This window comes from Cantharellus anzutake, assembly GCF_015039405.1.
Source record: "Cantharellus anzutake strain C23 chromosome Unknown EI90scaffold_122, whole genome shotgun sequence".
Taxonomy (NCBI): Eukaryota; Fungi; Basidiomycota; class Agaricomycetes; order Cantharellales; family Hydnaceae; genus Cantharellus; species Cantharellus anzutake.
This window is the reverse complement of record NW_024067072.1, coordinates 106,702-123,818: the sequence shown is the minus strand read 5'-3', so window position 1 is coordinate 123,818 and position 17,117 is coordinate 106,702. Positions and strand designations below refer to the sequence as shown.

The window sequence follows — 17,117 nt, the reverse complement described above, 5'->3', positions numbered from 1 at the left end:
GTTTTTGGCGTAGGTTCTCCCAGAATCGGGAGTTGTCATTGTGGGAGTTGGGGGCATATACTGCTAAGATGTTTATGGAGTGGTTGGGTGGCCATTCTATTTCCATGAGGAGAGCGCGGCCGGGTTCAATGACTCTGGTGGTTCTGGGGGGGTCTTGATTATGCTCTTGTTGATTATGATTGCAACTCCGCCAGCACGGGTGTGTTCTTGGTTGATGGAGTGAGCGATTATGTACTCGGAGTTGTAGATGTCATTTAGGTAGTTTTGTTGGTGCTGGTCAGTGTGGGTTTCGGAGAGGCACATGATGCCGTATCCTTCTTTTTTCATTTTTTGCGTGAGGGTTGTCCATTTGTGTTTGGTGGTGGGGCTATTTGCGCCTTTGATGTTAAGGGTGCCGATTTTTAGTCTGGGGAGGCAATTATGGGTGGGGTCACCACCTCTTAGACGGAGGGGGGTGTGGGTGGGGGCCATTTTCAGATCCTCTGCCTCTATCCTTGGATGTTCGGAAAATGGTGAAAGCCGGTGGTCCTCCAGGGGCAGAGGGAGGAGGCCATTTACCGATTGAGTTCGTGCTGGGACCTGATTGGGGGTCCAATGTTTGCTGTTTAAGTTCGCTTTTTTGCTGGCTTTTGTTTGTAAGCTCCTTCCTGGTTGCCGGCCATTGGGAGGAGCAGAGGAGGTGTGGGCAAGTGTGCTTTCCTGTCACCTTGCAGTCCAGTAAATTTGGGCGCTCTTGTTTGACGCTGTTTTGTTGTTTTAATTTAATTTAATTTTAATTTTGCTTCATCTCAGGTTATTTTTGGTTAGTTTCATTCATGTGTTGAGTATATTGTGCGGAATATTTTTATATGGGGTTAGACGGGATTGGGGTTACTGGTTTCCATCTAAGCCGGCCATTAGGCATGGTGTCTTCTGCGTCCCCGGTTTTGTCCTTGGTACCTACCGTGGCTGCGTCTTGCTGGGTGGGAGTGGGGCGGGTTATCAGGGTTTGATGCCGGACTAGTGGTGCTTGGGTTGAGTTCACGCCATATATGGTGCTCGTGGATCGGGCATACTGCGAAGGTGTGATCCAATCCTTTGCATGTGTGGCAGTATATATGGGAGCCACTAGCTGACCCGTTGTTACTCGTTGGAGTGGCAAATGAGGTTTCTCTGAATAGTTGGACCCACTGGTCGAAGCTGGTGTTCATGTCCCTGGGGGTGGGGTCCGGGACTTCAAAGAATGGGGAGGGGAGATGGACTTCCCACATTGTTACGTTGGAGTCGGAGGTTGGGTTCCTGTGTTCGGACTGGTTGAGCCGGTTCCCGTGGTTGGATGCAGCATAACCGCAGGGTATGACAGTGCAACTGGTTGCTATGTGGTTTATGTCATCGATGTGTAAGTGTGCCCTTTCCAGGAAGGATCTTCTGGGTGATCGCGTTTTCGACATCTCCAGTTTCGTTTAGATTAGCTCCGAGGCCGCGCAAGGAGACAACATAGCTGGTGGGCCTGTAGTTGGCAAAGTCGATAGCTATGAAGCAGATTGCGCGACTCATCCATAAGTGGCCCGCAATAAGAGTGTTGATATGTGATGGGTGGAGGCCCTCGATGAGGAAGCCCCAGGGGGTTCCTGTTACGTCTTTGGATTGGGCGATTGGGGGGCGGACTGTTATGTTCGGGCCTGATTGGGGGATGGCCCTTTTGAGGAAAGTAGCCAAGTTGTTTCTGAATTTTTTGTCACCCTCGGGGCTGTGTTTAGCGTCGAGTGGGTATGCTAGAGCAGTTCTTGGGATGGCCCTCCATTGTTCGAGGCGATCTTCGCTGATGTTTGCAAGGACTCTCGCTGGCCGCGCTCCGTGGGCGCGGAAGTTGGCTAGTTCACCTACAAGGTCGATGTAGTTGAAGGTTTCGTTGCCGTCATGTGGGCGCTGGGCCGCTGCGGTTACGGGGTCAGGTGCGTCAGCTATGGCTGGGGGGCGGGTATTGCGTGGGGGAGTTGGAGGGGAACTCGCTGTCGCGGAAGTCAGGAGATTCGGCACAGTGTGGTTAGGAGGGTTGTTCATGTTTCCTTCACTCTCTGGGGGGTGCAAGGTCAGGGCCTTGGATGTTGGCCGAGTCCGGGGATCTGTGGCGTTTGGCTGCTTCGAGGATGGAGGTAATGGATGGGAGTAGTGTGTGAGGGGGCGTGAGTGTGGGCGGGTCCTTGTCAGTGGTAATGGGGGTACTGTGTTGGTGCGCTCCGGCCCAGCCCTCAATCATTGTGTCGTCCCCTCCATTGGAGCTTAAGGGTGATGGTGAGCGATAGGGGTCACTAAGGTTACTACGGTTGTTTTGCATATTTGCGGCCTGGGGGAACCACTGTAAGTTTTTATGTATGTGGCTTAATTAGTAGGAGGTTGCGGGGAGACACACCGTTGAGGCGTTCTACCGCGGGTATGGTTTTGTTTGGGACGAGAGGTATTTCTGTAGTATACTTCGTGGCACCGCCAGCCTAATCCTTGCGGGATTACCCGGGTACTCGGGAACTCAGTTTCCCGTCTGGCGTACCCAACTCCTAGCCCCTTCCGGATGGGGACCTGACGGTGTATTTGGGCTTAGTGAAGGTTGCCCCGTCGAGGTCCAGGGGTCTTTGCCTGTGTTTTATCCGGATTCTTAGTGGTTCCCCTTGGTTTTATTGAGTTGTGTTACGGTGTTGAGTTTATTGTACTTAGGTGTCGTCTCACGCTTGCTAGTTTAACGACGTTGCGGTCGTGCAGACTGATTTTCGGCCCTCTCCCAGATCGGAGCTCCCTCGGTGTATGCCGGGGTACTCTCCGGATGCAAATTGTTGTAAAACCCGCATCCCGTTCAAGCCCTGCCTACTATTGGTTTTCTTCACTTCACTGGAGCCGCGTCACAACTTACATCTTCTGAACTGTGTTTGGGCGAAGCTTCAAGCACACGTGCGCAATGGAATCTATCTGGATCAAAGTGGCAAATATCCCCACGGATGATGCTCGCCGTATTCGGGCTCAACGGGGTCAGTTGCTTTTTGATATCAAGGACTCAGTGCTCCAGAATCTGAGGATATCAAACAACTTCACTGTAATCATCCGCTTCTGGAAGGTCAATCATTAGTCCTTCTTTTTTGCTGCCACTGATGGACGACTTGCAGCTTAAGAGACCTTTGACGCTAACAGAAAAGGTACCACCGCATGGAGATCTCAGCGAAATAGCGGACAGTCTATCACCTGGCGAACCTGTGGATCCCTTCCTGCTCCCGATGCAGCAAATATCCCTCCTAGCACAATACGAACTGATCGATCCAAATGGGGCAGCGACAGGTAGAGGGGATGACGATATCATTGAGCATCTCACACGAGGTGGGTGATTACTCCTGAATCAACCCCGACAAGCTACTGATTCTATGAGGGGAAGATTACAGGAATCTACTTCGTTTAGGTCCCCGGGAGTTGTCACCCTGTGTGCGCGCCAAGTCAAACAATTATATGGATTACCAGGGGAAGAGTTCCCCACTTTGGGACTGCCGATATGCTGCTGAGACGCCGAAGCCCACGGTTGCTATCGCTATCCAACTCTATCACCCTGCTTTTGCATTTTTTTCCAGCAAAGCTTTTGACCCTGGGTTTGAGGTCCCTCCCGAGTTGGAATCGCAGACCTACAATCTGCTGGTGAAATCCGCCGCCATATACCGCAGCGAGGAGGAGCGTCGGCTGAAAATTAAGCCAATCCTTGGGAAAATCATTGGTCGTTCCTTGCTTGCTGTGCGCAACGATGATTTCACAGCACCTGACGGTAGTGTAATGGGTTCCCACCCAGGTCCCGCAAGCTATATCCTTGTCAATGAAGGGAAGAAAGAAATCGGGGATGGAGGCTCTGACCCTTCAACTCAAGCTGCATTTTCATTTTTACGTCGATACCAACAGGAAGAGGTTAGTTTCTTTTGTTTGTCTTGCAGCCTAACCCCTTATGCTTGGTATTTCACAGGCCCAGGATATCGCGCAGAGGTGCTGCTGTCCAACTTTCCTTGTCGCCCAAGCTGGACCCTGGTTTGCCATTCTGGGCGGTGTCATTACATCCCAATGCATTGTCCAGCGGCTGACGGACTTCCTTTGGCTCCCTTTTCATTCTTCCCACGATGAAGACCAGTGCACTCGGATTGCGCGTATTCTCTACGCTCTTAGAGAGTCACTTTCACAACTGGATGATTGGTACAAAACCATTGCTCGGCTTTCCCCAATAGATATTGGAGTGCCACATCCTAGGTTCTTCCCTTCTCCAGACCACTTCGAGCACGATGGCAAACTTGTCAAGTTTACATATGAAAAACCTTTTGATCCCGACCCATCTTGCAAAACATACCTCGCTACCGCCAACAAAACCAAAGTTGTGGTCAAATTTGTCACTGATTATGGTGCTGATGTGCATCGTGCGATGGAGGACGAGGGGTTCGCACCGAAATTGTTGTATTGTGGACCAGTCAAGGTCATTCCAGCAATGCCAGGGTATGGCAAGCTCAAAATGGTCGTTATGGACTATGTAGCCGGCAACACGCTCGCTGATGTGTTGAAGTCAGAGGAAGGGTGTGCGGCCCGGAACTCGCCGATAGAAAGACTTGGCGCGCTCCGGAATATCATCAAGTCGCTTCACGCGAAACACTTTGTCTACGGAGATCTTCGGTCACCGAACATAATGATTACGACGGAGGGGAAGGTACAGCTCATCGATTTTGACTGGGCCGGAAAGCACGGCGAAGCCCGATACCCACTATCGATCTCGCCTTGTGTTGAATGGCCCAATGGGGTTTCTGGAGGGGGGTACATTCAACCAGAGCATGATAATGCAATGTTGGACTTGTTGTTTTAAAATTTGCAGGTGGTGTGGCTCAGTCTGTAGTTGATTCTGTCCTCTAAACTCCTATTGCTAGGTCCTGCCCAATGTCAATGTGCTCACCTGGTCCGAAGACATGGGCTCTTTACTTACCACTAACCCCAATGTCTTGAAGCCACTTCTTTGTAACACCTCTTCATCATCACCACCACTCTTTATCATCCTTGTTGTTACATCTTTTCTATGTCCTGTTTTACCTGTGATTTGCTACAATGTATTTTGGACTAAATGTCCCGCAAAGGCCATGTTGCTGAAAGCAAAAATAGTTCAAAAATTCTTGATTTCAAAACCAACTCGAGTTTAATTCCTGCTGTGCTGTAGTGGGTCCTATGAATTTTTGTGATGTGAAAAGCCTAAGAGGTTGTTACCTGCACAGCAGAGTCACTTCCCCAGCCCACAATTACGTAACTTCTGATGCTGAAAACGTGTGAATATTTTCTCGCACAGTTATCGGTTATATCGGTTACTTCTTCTCTCCTCATCACGTTGCTTTCACATTACCATCTCATAAGTGTTGAATGTTTGCCCTTGTGGACAGTAGTCTGTGTGCTAAGTCCGACAATGTCACTTGTCAAGGTTGAACTTCACCCTAGCTTCCGTGTGAACAGTTCAAATGTGCTTGTTACCGGGAACAATGGGATTGTGTTAGCGCCGAGGTCTTCAATGTTTGGTCCGCAGAATCGATTCATACTGACCAACATGCAGCTCAGACCTTCATTTCTTCCCACCTTTTGTCAGGGTCATGCATGCTCACAACAAAGGATGCCCCAGAAACCTAATTGATATCAAAGCTGGGGGACATGCCCACACCAGCACATGGTCATATATACATGGTAGAGGCGGTAACTAGTCAACTAGCTAAAACCGGTAGTATTGGATCAAGAAAGATAGAAGATCATGTGGCATCATAACTGACAGCCGCAGATTGGATCAGATCGGAGATGAAGAAGAAGAAAAGAAGAAGCTGATGGAGATACAGGTCATGTGGCAATGTGCTACTTATGCTAGTGACCCAAAGGCGTGCCCTGACACCTTTCAGGCATGACTTCACATCGATCTGCCAAGATTCACCCCTTGCTTTGTTCACGATATCCATGTTGGTGCTGATGTTTGTTGTGATTATCACTTTGCAATCAACTGCCAGTTCCACGACAAGTGCCAATCCTCCTTGACGTTTCGACCTTGTGTTAAGCAAACTACTGCAGTAAAGTGGTGTGCCTCCACCTTGTCCTACTGCTTTGAATTGATGGAAATCCCCACAGATGATGACACCCAACCCTTGCTGAGATGTCATTGTTGCTTATTATGCTGACAGATTAGCCCCGGAATCATGGACATTCGTGCAAATAGTGTTTGTGACACCATCAAAAACTCATCAATAATCAGATATTCCATTGGCTACCACACTCGTGGAAGCTCCTCAATCTTCCACCCACTTGGCATCCTTACTCCCTGCACACTTAATTCAAAAAGGACATGCAGCATCTTACCACCAATAAAACTCGCTGCTATCCCTGTGTAAGCCCCCACTGCAATCTTACATATCTGCAGCATTATGTGTTTGGAATACTCCATCACTGGATGTATCACTTGTGATTTCCCAGTGCCACCTTCTCCTGTCAAAATCATTTGTGGCTCTTCTTTTCAGCCAAATGATACTATATGCTCGCAGCTGTTGTTAGAGACTGGATTGAGACGAAGGAGTTGTCTCCATGGCGACTCTGACCAGGAGTGCTGTGCCAAGTTACACATCCGTGCCCTAATTTACTTACTGGCAACGAGAACTAAAAGGGGATCAACTCTAGTTGATTTTATCACTGAAGTGTAACCTATGTACAAGTTAAGTATATATAGTTACAGCAAGGGTGGGCCCATGAATGGTGGGACCGAGCAGTGTGGAGCTAATGGAGTTAAACATTAGCCGATTGAATGTTACTGACAAGTTGGGTTACGGGGTTAGCAGAATGGCAGGCGATAACCCAGAAATGGAAAGGAGGGATAGACCCGAAGGTAGACTTGCAGGGCAAGCAAGTGAATTGCCCAGTGGGGGTGGGAGTGTGCCAGCGGACGTTGGAGCTGTCTGGAGGCCTTTGGGGCTCCATACTTAGGGAGGCGTAGGTAATATATTGAAAAGAGGGGGTGGTGACCATTGAGGGAGGTGGAGGTGATTGCAGAATATGGGAGCTCCGAGGTTAGTGAAGAAGGAGCGGAGGTAGTCCAGAAGGGTTGGAGGTAGTGGAAGACGATGGCTGTGGATGGATATGACAGCTGTCCCTCGTGGAAACTGGACACATCTATGGGTTCCACAGTTCCTTCTGCACTTCCTAAATACTTGGTGGTACATCTCTGCATACCTGCTCCATCAAGCTTGATCCCCGAGTCATTTGGGGCTACCATTTCATTTCTCCTGCCCATAATCCCCTGCCACCACATCATGAACCTGTGCATATCCTTGCCTGTTGCTGCCTGCACCCCTTCTCCTGAGATCCTCCACTTGTTTGTTCGTTATTTCAATTGCATGCTGCCAATGCAATATTTCCTCTGTCCATTGTCGTTGGGCTATAAAATGATCCAAATCAGCTTCAGTTTCGCCTGTCTCGAAGCCTTAATTACATTTGTAATACAAATTCCTTTCTTGATTCTGTAATAATGTGTACATGCTGGGTGGGTTTTTGTGAAGCAATGCAAGCACTCTAGTAAGGGATTAGCCTTCACTACATATCTTCATTTGTTTATGTCACATCACTATAATTCCCATTATACAGGGGTCAGCAAACCAGGTTGTAGTCTTGTGACACTTACATAAGCAAATATCATCTTGATCCTGGCTGCACCATCTTTCCTCTCAAATCACATCATCTTTAGGTTTCAAACCATACTATAAATGGGTGAGAAATATATATTGAAAGCTATCTACAGGATAATATGAGTAATTAGGTGAATATTTTAATGATCAGAATGTAATTGAGCTAAGCACCATCATGCATCATTGGGGGAGCCAGGCTGGCCATGCTATGGTGCTTTTGAACTATTTGGATGAGTATCTCCTTCTACCCCCCAATAGTCATACTGACAAAAGCCCCAACTTTCAGAATTTCCCTATCATCTGGATGAAGGTACTGGTGTGTGTCAAACTGTTGTTTGGTGGCTTTCTTAGTTTTGAGGGCTGGTAGATAGAAGCCAGGCGATGGTTGTGATGTTAGTTAGACCCATATTGGAATATCAATGTCCATGCATACCAATATTTTCTTTACTGATGCAATATCAATTAAGGATATTGTATATACATACCTTTTGTCTTGATAGTTACTTCATTGCCAGTTATAGCAGGCAGTCGCTATAAGTGATATTGGCACTAGGTGTATAAAACACACTATGTGCGGAATTTTTCACACTCCCTCAGATCTCTCATTTGAGACTGAGGTGATACCCTTTTTTATTCCTCCTTGTATGCAAGTTCTGATTGTATTTACAGTCTGCACATTAGGTAAAGGAATAATAACTTAGATCTCTCATTTGAGACTGAGTCCATGCATTAGCTTATTTACTTTAGGTCATGAGCCCAATGTCTTCCGAAGACCTCAGACCCCCCTCACCCTCCTGCCTCTACTTCCTCCTCATCTTCCTCTTCTTCCAATACCTCCTCCTCTGACCAAAAGGCTGTGGCTCCTGATCCTGCAATTGTTGAATGGGACAGGAAGAATGATGTGGCTTTGACTCAGATTACACTTACCATTGATGACACACCACTCGCCCTCATTGACGGTAAACATTTTGCAAAGGAGGCTTGGGTTCAGCTATTCAAATGGTATAACAGTGTTGGTGCCCTAGATGCTGTGAGAGTAATGACACAACTTCGCCATTATCAACTGGACGATTCCAAACCATTGGAACCTCAACTGATCCAGATGTGTGAACTTCATGATTGATTGGCAAGTCTAGGTGATGATTACACTGATGCCAAGTTTGCCATGATAGTGTTGGAGGCACTCCCAGAATCATATGACACACTCAAGCAGATTGCCCTTGTCATATCCGTGCATACCCGATCCCGACCTGACTCCCGGACCTCCTCCTTCACCACCTCCGGAGTCCTACCCTACCGCTGTCCATTCCCATATTCACCTTCGGTCCTGGCACCACACCTCCTTTCACCTCCCATGCCACCTCCACTCCTCTGTCACTCTCCTGTCCTATCTCCGTCCGCTCCGATACCCACTTCGGACCGAACACCACCCCTCTCGCCACCCTCCTACTACTCCTCCTCCCACTCCTCCACTTCCTTCCCACAACACCTCCACCCTCCCATCATCCTCCTACTCTTCTCCCATCCGCTCTGATACTCACCTTCGGACCTGACACCTCTTCTCTCCTCTCTCTTCCCTCTGGCCCTCTTCCATCAACCCCCCACCAAGTTACAACCTTTCGCCGCTGTCCCATACTTCGTACTTGGACACCGCTCGTACCTTTGCTCCGAGCCTCCGTCATAGTTCCTACCTTGGACTTTGACTCCACCTTGGCCTTAGTCCATTGCATTGGTGACCTCATACTATGTAAACACCATTGCCAATATTCCTTGGACTTTCAACCCTGCCTCCATAACCTCCATAAGCTCCATAACCTCTGAGCTCCATGGATCACCTTCGGCACTTTCGCTGCTTGTAATGTATCTCTCGCATTTTCCCCTCATCCCTATTTGGACTGCTGCTTCTTCCCATTCTAGCCAGTTAGTCATCACCCCCACTTCTCCTCATCCTCCTGCCCCTCTGGGCCTCGCCCTCCTTACCTCCTTTCGGACGTACCACAGGTTCTGCCTTATGACCTTTGGTACCACTCCGCTTCTGTCATCCCTTTGTTCCCGTTCGGACGCCTTCATTCCGATTCGGATCCCCTTTGTTTCCTTGTGCTTTTGCCCCCTCCATTATATGTATCGGTGCTTGTACATACTTGTTTTAGGCTTAGTCTAAAATCGACCTGAAATGCCCCCTAGAGACTTCCTGCTCGCCTACTGTAAAATTAAGGACCAAATGGACAAACAGCAATGGCACAGCGCTCCGCTTGAGTCGCTGAGGCCAAGGTCCCTCCTTGCTAAGTCTCCGGTTCCCCTCCGGAATCGTCCGCCCTCGCCCAGTTCTAACAGCCCTTGCAGATCTTGATGATGCATCGACAATAGCCAGTGACAAACTCATAGCCCAAATCCTCAGAGAAGAGAAAAGGAAGAACAAACCTGTTTCATTGACTGCATTGAGTGCCAAAACCGGAAAAGGTGCTGACAAAAGTAATGGTAAATCTGATGGGAAGAAGTCAAAGAAAGAACGCCCATGCTGTACCAACCCAAACTGTCAGAGACCGGATACAGGATGAAGGAGACATCCCTGTGGTGGTGGGCTTTGGCCTCAGCGACTAGACCAGGAGCACTGTGCCTAGTTACACATCCGTGCCCTAATTTACTAACTGGCAAAGAGAACTTAGAAGAGGGAAACTCTAGTCGATTTTATCACTAGGTGTCAGGGCAGACCTGCCCGACCCGGCTCCACCCGCCCTCACCCAGTACCCCGCCCACCTCCACCCCTCACTCTTCAGCATTGTTTCTCACTTCATGTTTTTCCTTTTGTCTTTCTGTTCTTTTGCTCTCTTGCCCTTTCTTCTATCTTTATCCACATGGATGACATTTCCCCTTATCTATGTATTATCGACCCGCCTGTGACATGTGCATGACGCACCCAGCCCCGGACGACCCGGATGGCCTCACGGTGCAACCCAGCATGCGCACGTGCAGCACTCACCCTCAGGATCCCCCGCGGGGACACCTGGATGACTGCAGCTGTATGCGGGGTGATGTGGCAAACCTCATGTGACCCAAGCCGCATGTACATAAAGTACCTGGGGTGGGAACTGAAGAAGTAACCTTCTTCTCACGATTCCCACTTCAGGTAAGTAGCATAGTTTCTCTTTTAATAATGTCAGGGCACACCTGCCTCACCTGGCTCCACTCCACCTGCTACCCCCTTCTCCCCCTCCCTATCTCCTCCTCCCTCCACTTCCCCCTCTTCTTATTTCTTCTCTGTCTCATTCTCTATTCTTTCTATTCCTATTTACATGGACAACTTCCCTTGATTGATGTACTACTAACCCGCCTGCGACCCATGCACGATGCACCCAGCCCCAGATGCTCTGGACGACCCCCGGGTACACCCAGCACACGTGCCTGCAGCGGATCCCTTTGGGATCCCCCATGGGGATACCCGGTGGCTGGGGCTGTGCATGGGGACGACGTGGCAACTCTCATGTGACCTGAGCACCATGTATATAAACATACCTGGGGTGGGAACCAGAGAAGCAGTCTTCTTCTCACCATTCCCACTTCAGGGACATCTGCCTGTGCCGGACCCGTTGCCGCATGCACCCACTTCATACCCCATTGGGCCCTCAGTGCTGGTGATATACCCGGACGCTCTCGACCCCGGACCGGTCCCTGACAAATAACAACTCACAATTCCCACTTCAGTCTGAGTGGCCAGGGATCGTCGTCCTGGATCGGGCCCGTCACTACGCACGCCCACTCTACACCTTGCGACGGCCTCAGCGCTGGGCGTTACACCCGGGCCCCCTCGACCCTGGACATGTCCCTGACAGCAGAAGAAGGTTTTAACCTTATCTCCCCCGCCTCCCCTATCTCCCCAGCCATGGTGTCAGAAGAGCAGTACGACGACCTGCTGGCCCGCTTCCAGGAACTCCAAGCTATTGTGGAGAGCCAAGCCTACAACCACCCCCCACCCATGCCTGCACCAGCACCCGCGCCTGCACCTGTCCCTATGCCCCCACTCGCGCCTAGGCCCAAACCACCAAAGGTCGCTCCCCCCACTCCCTTCTCAGGAGCCAGTGAAGACCTTGACCATTTTAAGGTCGAGTGCGGGATCTACTTCCATGTCCACGCTGCTGAGTTCCCCACCGAGCTGTCCCAGATCCTCTTCATCCTCTCCTACATGAAAGGGGGACCCGCAGGGGCGTGGGTGACACAACGGACGATCACCCTGTTAACAGCCAACTCCCCCACCATTACCATGGACGAGTTCAACACGGAACTCAATGCCATGTTCCAGGACCCTGTCAGGGACCGGTCCGGGGTCGAGAGCGTCCAGGTATATCGCCTGGCGCTGAGGGCCTGGTGGGGTATGAAGTGGGCATGTGTGGCAACGGGTCCGGCACAGGCAGACGTCCCTGAAGTGGGAATGGTGAGAAGAAGACTGCTTCTCTGGTTCCCACCCCAGGTATGTTTATATACATGGTGCTCAGGTCACATGAGAGTTGCCACGTCGTCCCCATGCACAGCCCCAGCCACCCAGGTATCCCCATGGGGGATCCTGAAGGGATCTGCTGCAGGCGCGCGTGCTGGGTGTACCCAGGGGTCGTCCGGAGCATCCGGGGTTGGGTGCATCGTGCGTGGGTCGCGGGCGGGTTAGTAGTACATTGATCAAGGGAAGTCGTCCATGTAAATAGAAATAGAAAGAATAGAGAATGAGACAGAGAAGAAATAAGAAGAGGGGGAAGTGGAGGGAGGAGGAGATAGGGAGGGGGAGAAGGGGGTAGCGGGTGGAGTGGAGCCGGGTGGAGCCGGGTGAGGTGGGTGAGGCGGGTGTGCCCTGACAGACCCAAACCGGGAGGCCAGAGCCTGGCAGAAGTTGGCAGTCATCCGCCAAGGGACTGACTCTGTGGATAAGGTTATCCAGGAGTTCGAGATACTGGGACCCACCTCGAGGCTAGGGGATGTCGGGCTGGTCGACTGATTCGAGCAGGCAATTAACTCCCGGCTCAGGGAGAGCATATACCGCCTCCGCCCCATGCCCACCACCTGGGCCGAGTGGAAACGGGAAGCCACACTTCTGGACAACCAGTGGCAACGTTTCCAAGCCACCCAACCATGCGCACCCCCGCCCAGACCCCCGCTTCCGCCAGCTCGACCTCCACTAACTGCGACCCCATCCCAGATGCGACCCGCACAAACCCCCCTACGACCTGCTCCCGCACCTCCACCCCCCACTCCAGCAGCCTGTCCCGTGTCAGGGACAGGCCCCCAGCTGATGGATCTCGACAGGTCGAGGACTGACCAGAGGCGGTGCTACAACTGTAACACCCCAGGGCATCTCGCACGAGAGTGCCCACACCCCAGGGTCAGCCGAGTACGACATCTCCACCCAGAAGACCTAAGGGTGCTGATGGAAGGGCTGAAGAGACAGTTGACTGAAGGGACGGAGACAGTGGAGGAGGAACCAGAGGCGGAGCCTCAGAGGGATTGTCAGGCAGGCGACCGGTGAGGGATGCATCCCGGCCACCTGTAGAAGATAGCTCATGTAAATACCGCAGCGCGCATAAGCCAACACCAATGCCAAAATTTCATCGAGTCATTGCGAAGAAAAAGAGGAGAAACGCACCCTCCACCCGTGAGAATGAGAAGACCCCAAGGGCAGTAACGCCCGAAGTAGCGGTCTCCCCCCAGCCATTTACGTCCTTTCCAAACAATCCCCTAGGTCTCTCAACCTCACGGTGAAACTGACCGCCCTAACCTCCCTCGCATCAGTGTCTGTATCAGCCCTCCTGGACTCAGGAGCCACCAGGAACTTCGTAAGCCCTGAGTTCATCCGGAAGCACAATCTGGAGACGACCCCCCTTCCCCAGCCCATTCCCATCCATAATGTCGACGGAACCCCGAATGAGAATGGAGCTATAACCGAGGAGCTAGAAGCCCTCCTGACCTTTGGGCGGCACACAGAGCGGGCATGCTTCGCAGTCGCAAATCTCGGGTGGCAATCCCTCATCATAGGACACTCCTGGCTGCTCCACCACAACCCAGAGGTGGACTGGGCACGACAGAAGGTCATCATGTCCCGGTGCCTGTCCTCCTGCAGACAACCGTGAGTACAGGATGACCAGGACCCCACACTGGAGCCTGGGGAAGGGATCTACGCTCCGATCATCCCCCCAAGCTGGGGCCATGACCTAAGAGCCACCACAACCCCCTCGCAGTGGATGGCCCAGGAGGCCCGTGACCCAGAGGCTGAGCCCACGTCGTTCAAGACACTAGTACCAAAGCATTACCAGGACTTCCGGGACGTGTTCTCCAAAGAAGCCTTTGACCAGTTGCCCCCCTGGAAGCCCTGGGACCACGCCATAGACCTGGTACCGGATGCCAAACTGCCCAGGGGAAAAACCTTCCCACTCTCGTGCCCAGAACAGAAAGAGCTGGATGAGTTCCTATGCAAGAACCTGCAGAACGGGCGTATACGGTCGTCCATGTCCCCTATGGGAGCGCCAGTCTTCTTTGTCAAGAAGAAGGACGGGTCACTACGCCTGGTCCAGGACTACAGGAAGCTGAACGAGATCACAGTAAAAACTCGTACCCGCTCCCCCTCATCTCGGACATCCTCGCCCGCCTCCGCAATGCCAAGTACTTCTCAGCCTTGGACCTACACTGGGGGTTCAACAACGTCCGGATCAAGGATGGGGATGAGTGGGGGGCGGCGTTCACGGCCAATCGAGGGCTGTTCGAGCCCATGGTGATGTTCTTCAGCCTGTGCAACTCCCCAGCAACCTTCCAGACCATGATGAACGACATCCTGAGGGATTTCATCGACCGGGAGGTTGTCATCTGTTACATGGATGATATCCTAATCTTCACGGCCACCCTGGAGGAACATCGGAGGGTCGTCTGTGAAGTCCTGGAGACGCTGAGGAGAAGGAGGCTCTTCCTTAAACCAGAGAAGTGTAAGTTCGAGCGAACCTGGATCGAGTACCTCAGCCTCGTTATCTCGGAGGGTAACGTCACAATGGACCCAGTAAAGATCCAGGGAGTCCTCGACTAGCCAACCAAGGTGAAGGAGGTGCAATCCTTCCTAGGATTCGTAAACTTCTATTGCCAGTTCATCAGGGACTTCTCTGAGAAGGCATGCCCCCTTCACCAGCTGACCCGGAAGACCCAAGCCTGGAACTGGGGCCCAAGCAAAGACGATGCCTTCCGCACCCTCAAGGAAGCTGTTACCATGGCCCCTGTCCTCTCTTTCCCCACTGACCACGGCCACTTCAGGCTCGAGTGCGACGCATCCAACTTTGCAACCGTGTCAGAGTACACCCACTTCCGGCCACTTCCAGCCTACTTACCATCATGATCTGATTCCATGATCTATGATCACCCAGATTCCATGATCCATGATCCCTGTACAGCCTTATGATCTGATCCCACTCCAAGATCCATGTTCCATGATCCATGATCCAACACAGCCAGACAAACCTGGATCATTGATTGTTGGTATGTACAGTGCCTCGTAGATTAGCTGTGTGTGTGGGCTACAGTATATTACACCCTGAGTAGCGAGCAGGAAGACCAGCTTTCTTCTCTCATTTCCCCTCGCTGCTCAGGTATGTTGTACATAGTAACATAGTGGCTGGAATACAACTCATTTCCCCTCGCTGCTCAGCTGGAGCCTGTGTCACCTAGCACACCTCGCGGTTCTCCTATTGAGACCGACCCAGACCTTCCTAGTCTTACCTCCACTTCCACTGGATCTCTTGACCTTAGCTCCAAGCAGCTCGGTATCCTGACAAACCGGCACGGTGCTCTCCCAACTTCTGTCATATCCGTGCATACCCGACCCCGACCCGACTTCCGGACCTCCACCCTCTTCACCTCCGGAGTCATACCCTACCGCTGCCGTTCCGATACTCACCTCCGGTCCTGGCAACACACCTCCTTCTACCCCCCATGCCACCTCTGCTCCTCCTTCCCTCTCCTCCCCTATCTCCGTCCGCTCCGATACTCACCTCGGACTGAACACCGCCCCTCTCGCCACTACTCCTCCTCCTCCTACTCCGCTCCTCCTTCACAACACCTCCACCCTCCCGTCACCCTCCTATGCTTCCCCTGTCCGCTCCGATACTCACCTTTGGACCTGACAACTCTCCTTTCCGCCACTCCTTCTCCCTTACCTTATTCTCCTCATGGGGAAGTTGGGGTCGATTGTTATGTTGACTGGAGCTTCGACTTTGCCGAACTCATTGAGTTCGGCGGTCTCGTATAGCATGTGGACACTTCCCTGCAGGGTAGCTTGCCCATAGGGTGCTGAGGTACTCAGCGGCCCGCCGCCTCTGGCAGTGGTCCCCATTTTAGGGTCTGCCGTCGGTTGCCTACCGCTCTCCCTCTTCCCCTCAACATGGGTTTGCCCCTCTGAGGGCGGGCCCTTATGCAACCCGGACAGGGTTGCCTGCCCACGGGGTGGCAGGATAGTCGGTGCCCCACCCCTTGATGCGCTAGTCCCCATGTGGGGTCACGCCTCATGAGGCCCGGAACCGTATCCCCTCCCCCTGACCTGGGAGGCCCCTGTCATGATGGGTTTGGCAGCGAGGTCTGCCAGTGCGCGTGCCTCTCTGAGCTCGTGTTTCAGTAATTCGATCTCCCTTTTTTGGAGATCGACTTCTCTCTCTGTGTCTTTCAGAGAGTCAAAGATGCCCTCAGCATCTCTTCGTGCTCTGTTGTATTCATGCCTCCAGTGGGCGCAATGGTCGCAGGCGTCTTCTGATGCCCTCAAGTTATCAGACCGTGCCCGTTTGGACGGTCTGGACGAGGAGCCACTGTCACTCCCTCGTCTCCCTCCTACGAGGGACTTCATCTCTTTCAGCTGCTGCAGATGCGACCTTGCCCTTGCGGGTGTGTTTAGGCACCATAGGCGCTTCCGAGTCAGATGTTAAGATTTTTGGAGTTGTGGGTTGTGTTGTAAAACACACCTCATGCACTTAAAAAAGTGTGAGGTCTTTGGGTAGCTCAGCACACAAGGCTGTAAGTGATACAAGTTTGTGTATTTTACAGTGGTGTGTAAGCAGTTTCCCGGAGGTTCCCACTTGCCCACGTGACTATATGTATCTAATTTACATGGGGCTCAGGGTTCGGGGCTATTGCCCTGACACCCCATGTGTCCTATATGCTGTGTCAGATGTTGGTCAGATGGGGTGGACCTGAAAATTCACTATGTCATGTTTCTGGTCAGACCCCAGTGCTAAGCGGATTCAACCAAATAAGGAAACCCTTTCGTGAGGCATGGATCTGGTCAACCTTTTCAGGAAAAGAGAATCACCTGATCTCTTTTGATGAGATCCAAACGGCAAGTTTTTTTGGAATCGGCTGTAACTACTGAATGAGTAAGATCACAAGGAGTCTCGCAAAATGGAATAACATACTGGCCAGCACCAAAACCCCAAT

General features: G+C 51.7%; 2 protein-coding genes across 2 annotated transcripts; both read left to right on the top strand.

The window, feature by feature from the left end:
• Positions 1–3,468: 3,468 nt before the first annotated feature.
• On the top strand, positions 3,469–4,846 carry EI90DRAFT_3173059 (uncharacterized protein; the record flags this gene model as incomplete). Its single annotated transcript, XM_039066328.1, has 2 exons — positions 3,469–3,912; positions 3,968–4,846. The coding sequence occupies 2 exons, from the start codon at positions 3,469–3,471 to the stop codon at positions 4,844–4,846; spliced, it is 1,323 nt and encodes a 440-aa protein (XP_038909083.1).
• A 10,278-nt stretch (positions 4,847–15,124) lies between these two features.
• Positions 15,125–15,817, top strand: EI90DRAFT_3134631 (uncharacterized protein; the record flags this gene model as incomplete). Its single annotated transcript, XM_039064680.1, has 4 exons — positions 15,125–15,173; positions 15,237–15,283; positions 15,343–15,504; positions 15,560–15,817. The coding sequence occupies 4 exons, from the start codon at positions 15,125–15,127 to the stop codon at positions 15,815–15,817; spliced, it is 516 nt and encodes a 171-aa protein (XP_038909082.1).
• Positions 15,818–17,117: the final 1,300 nt, after the last annotated feature.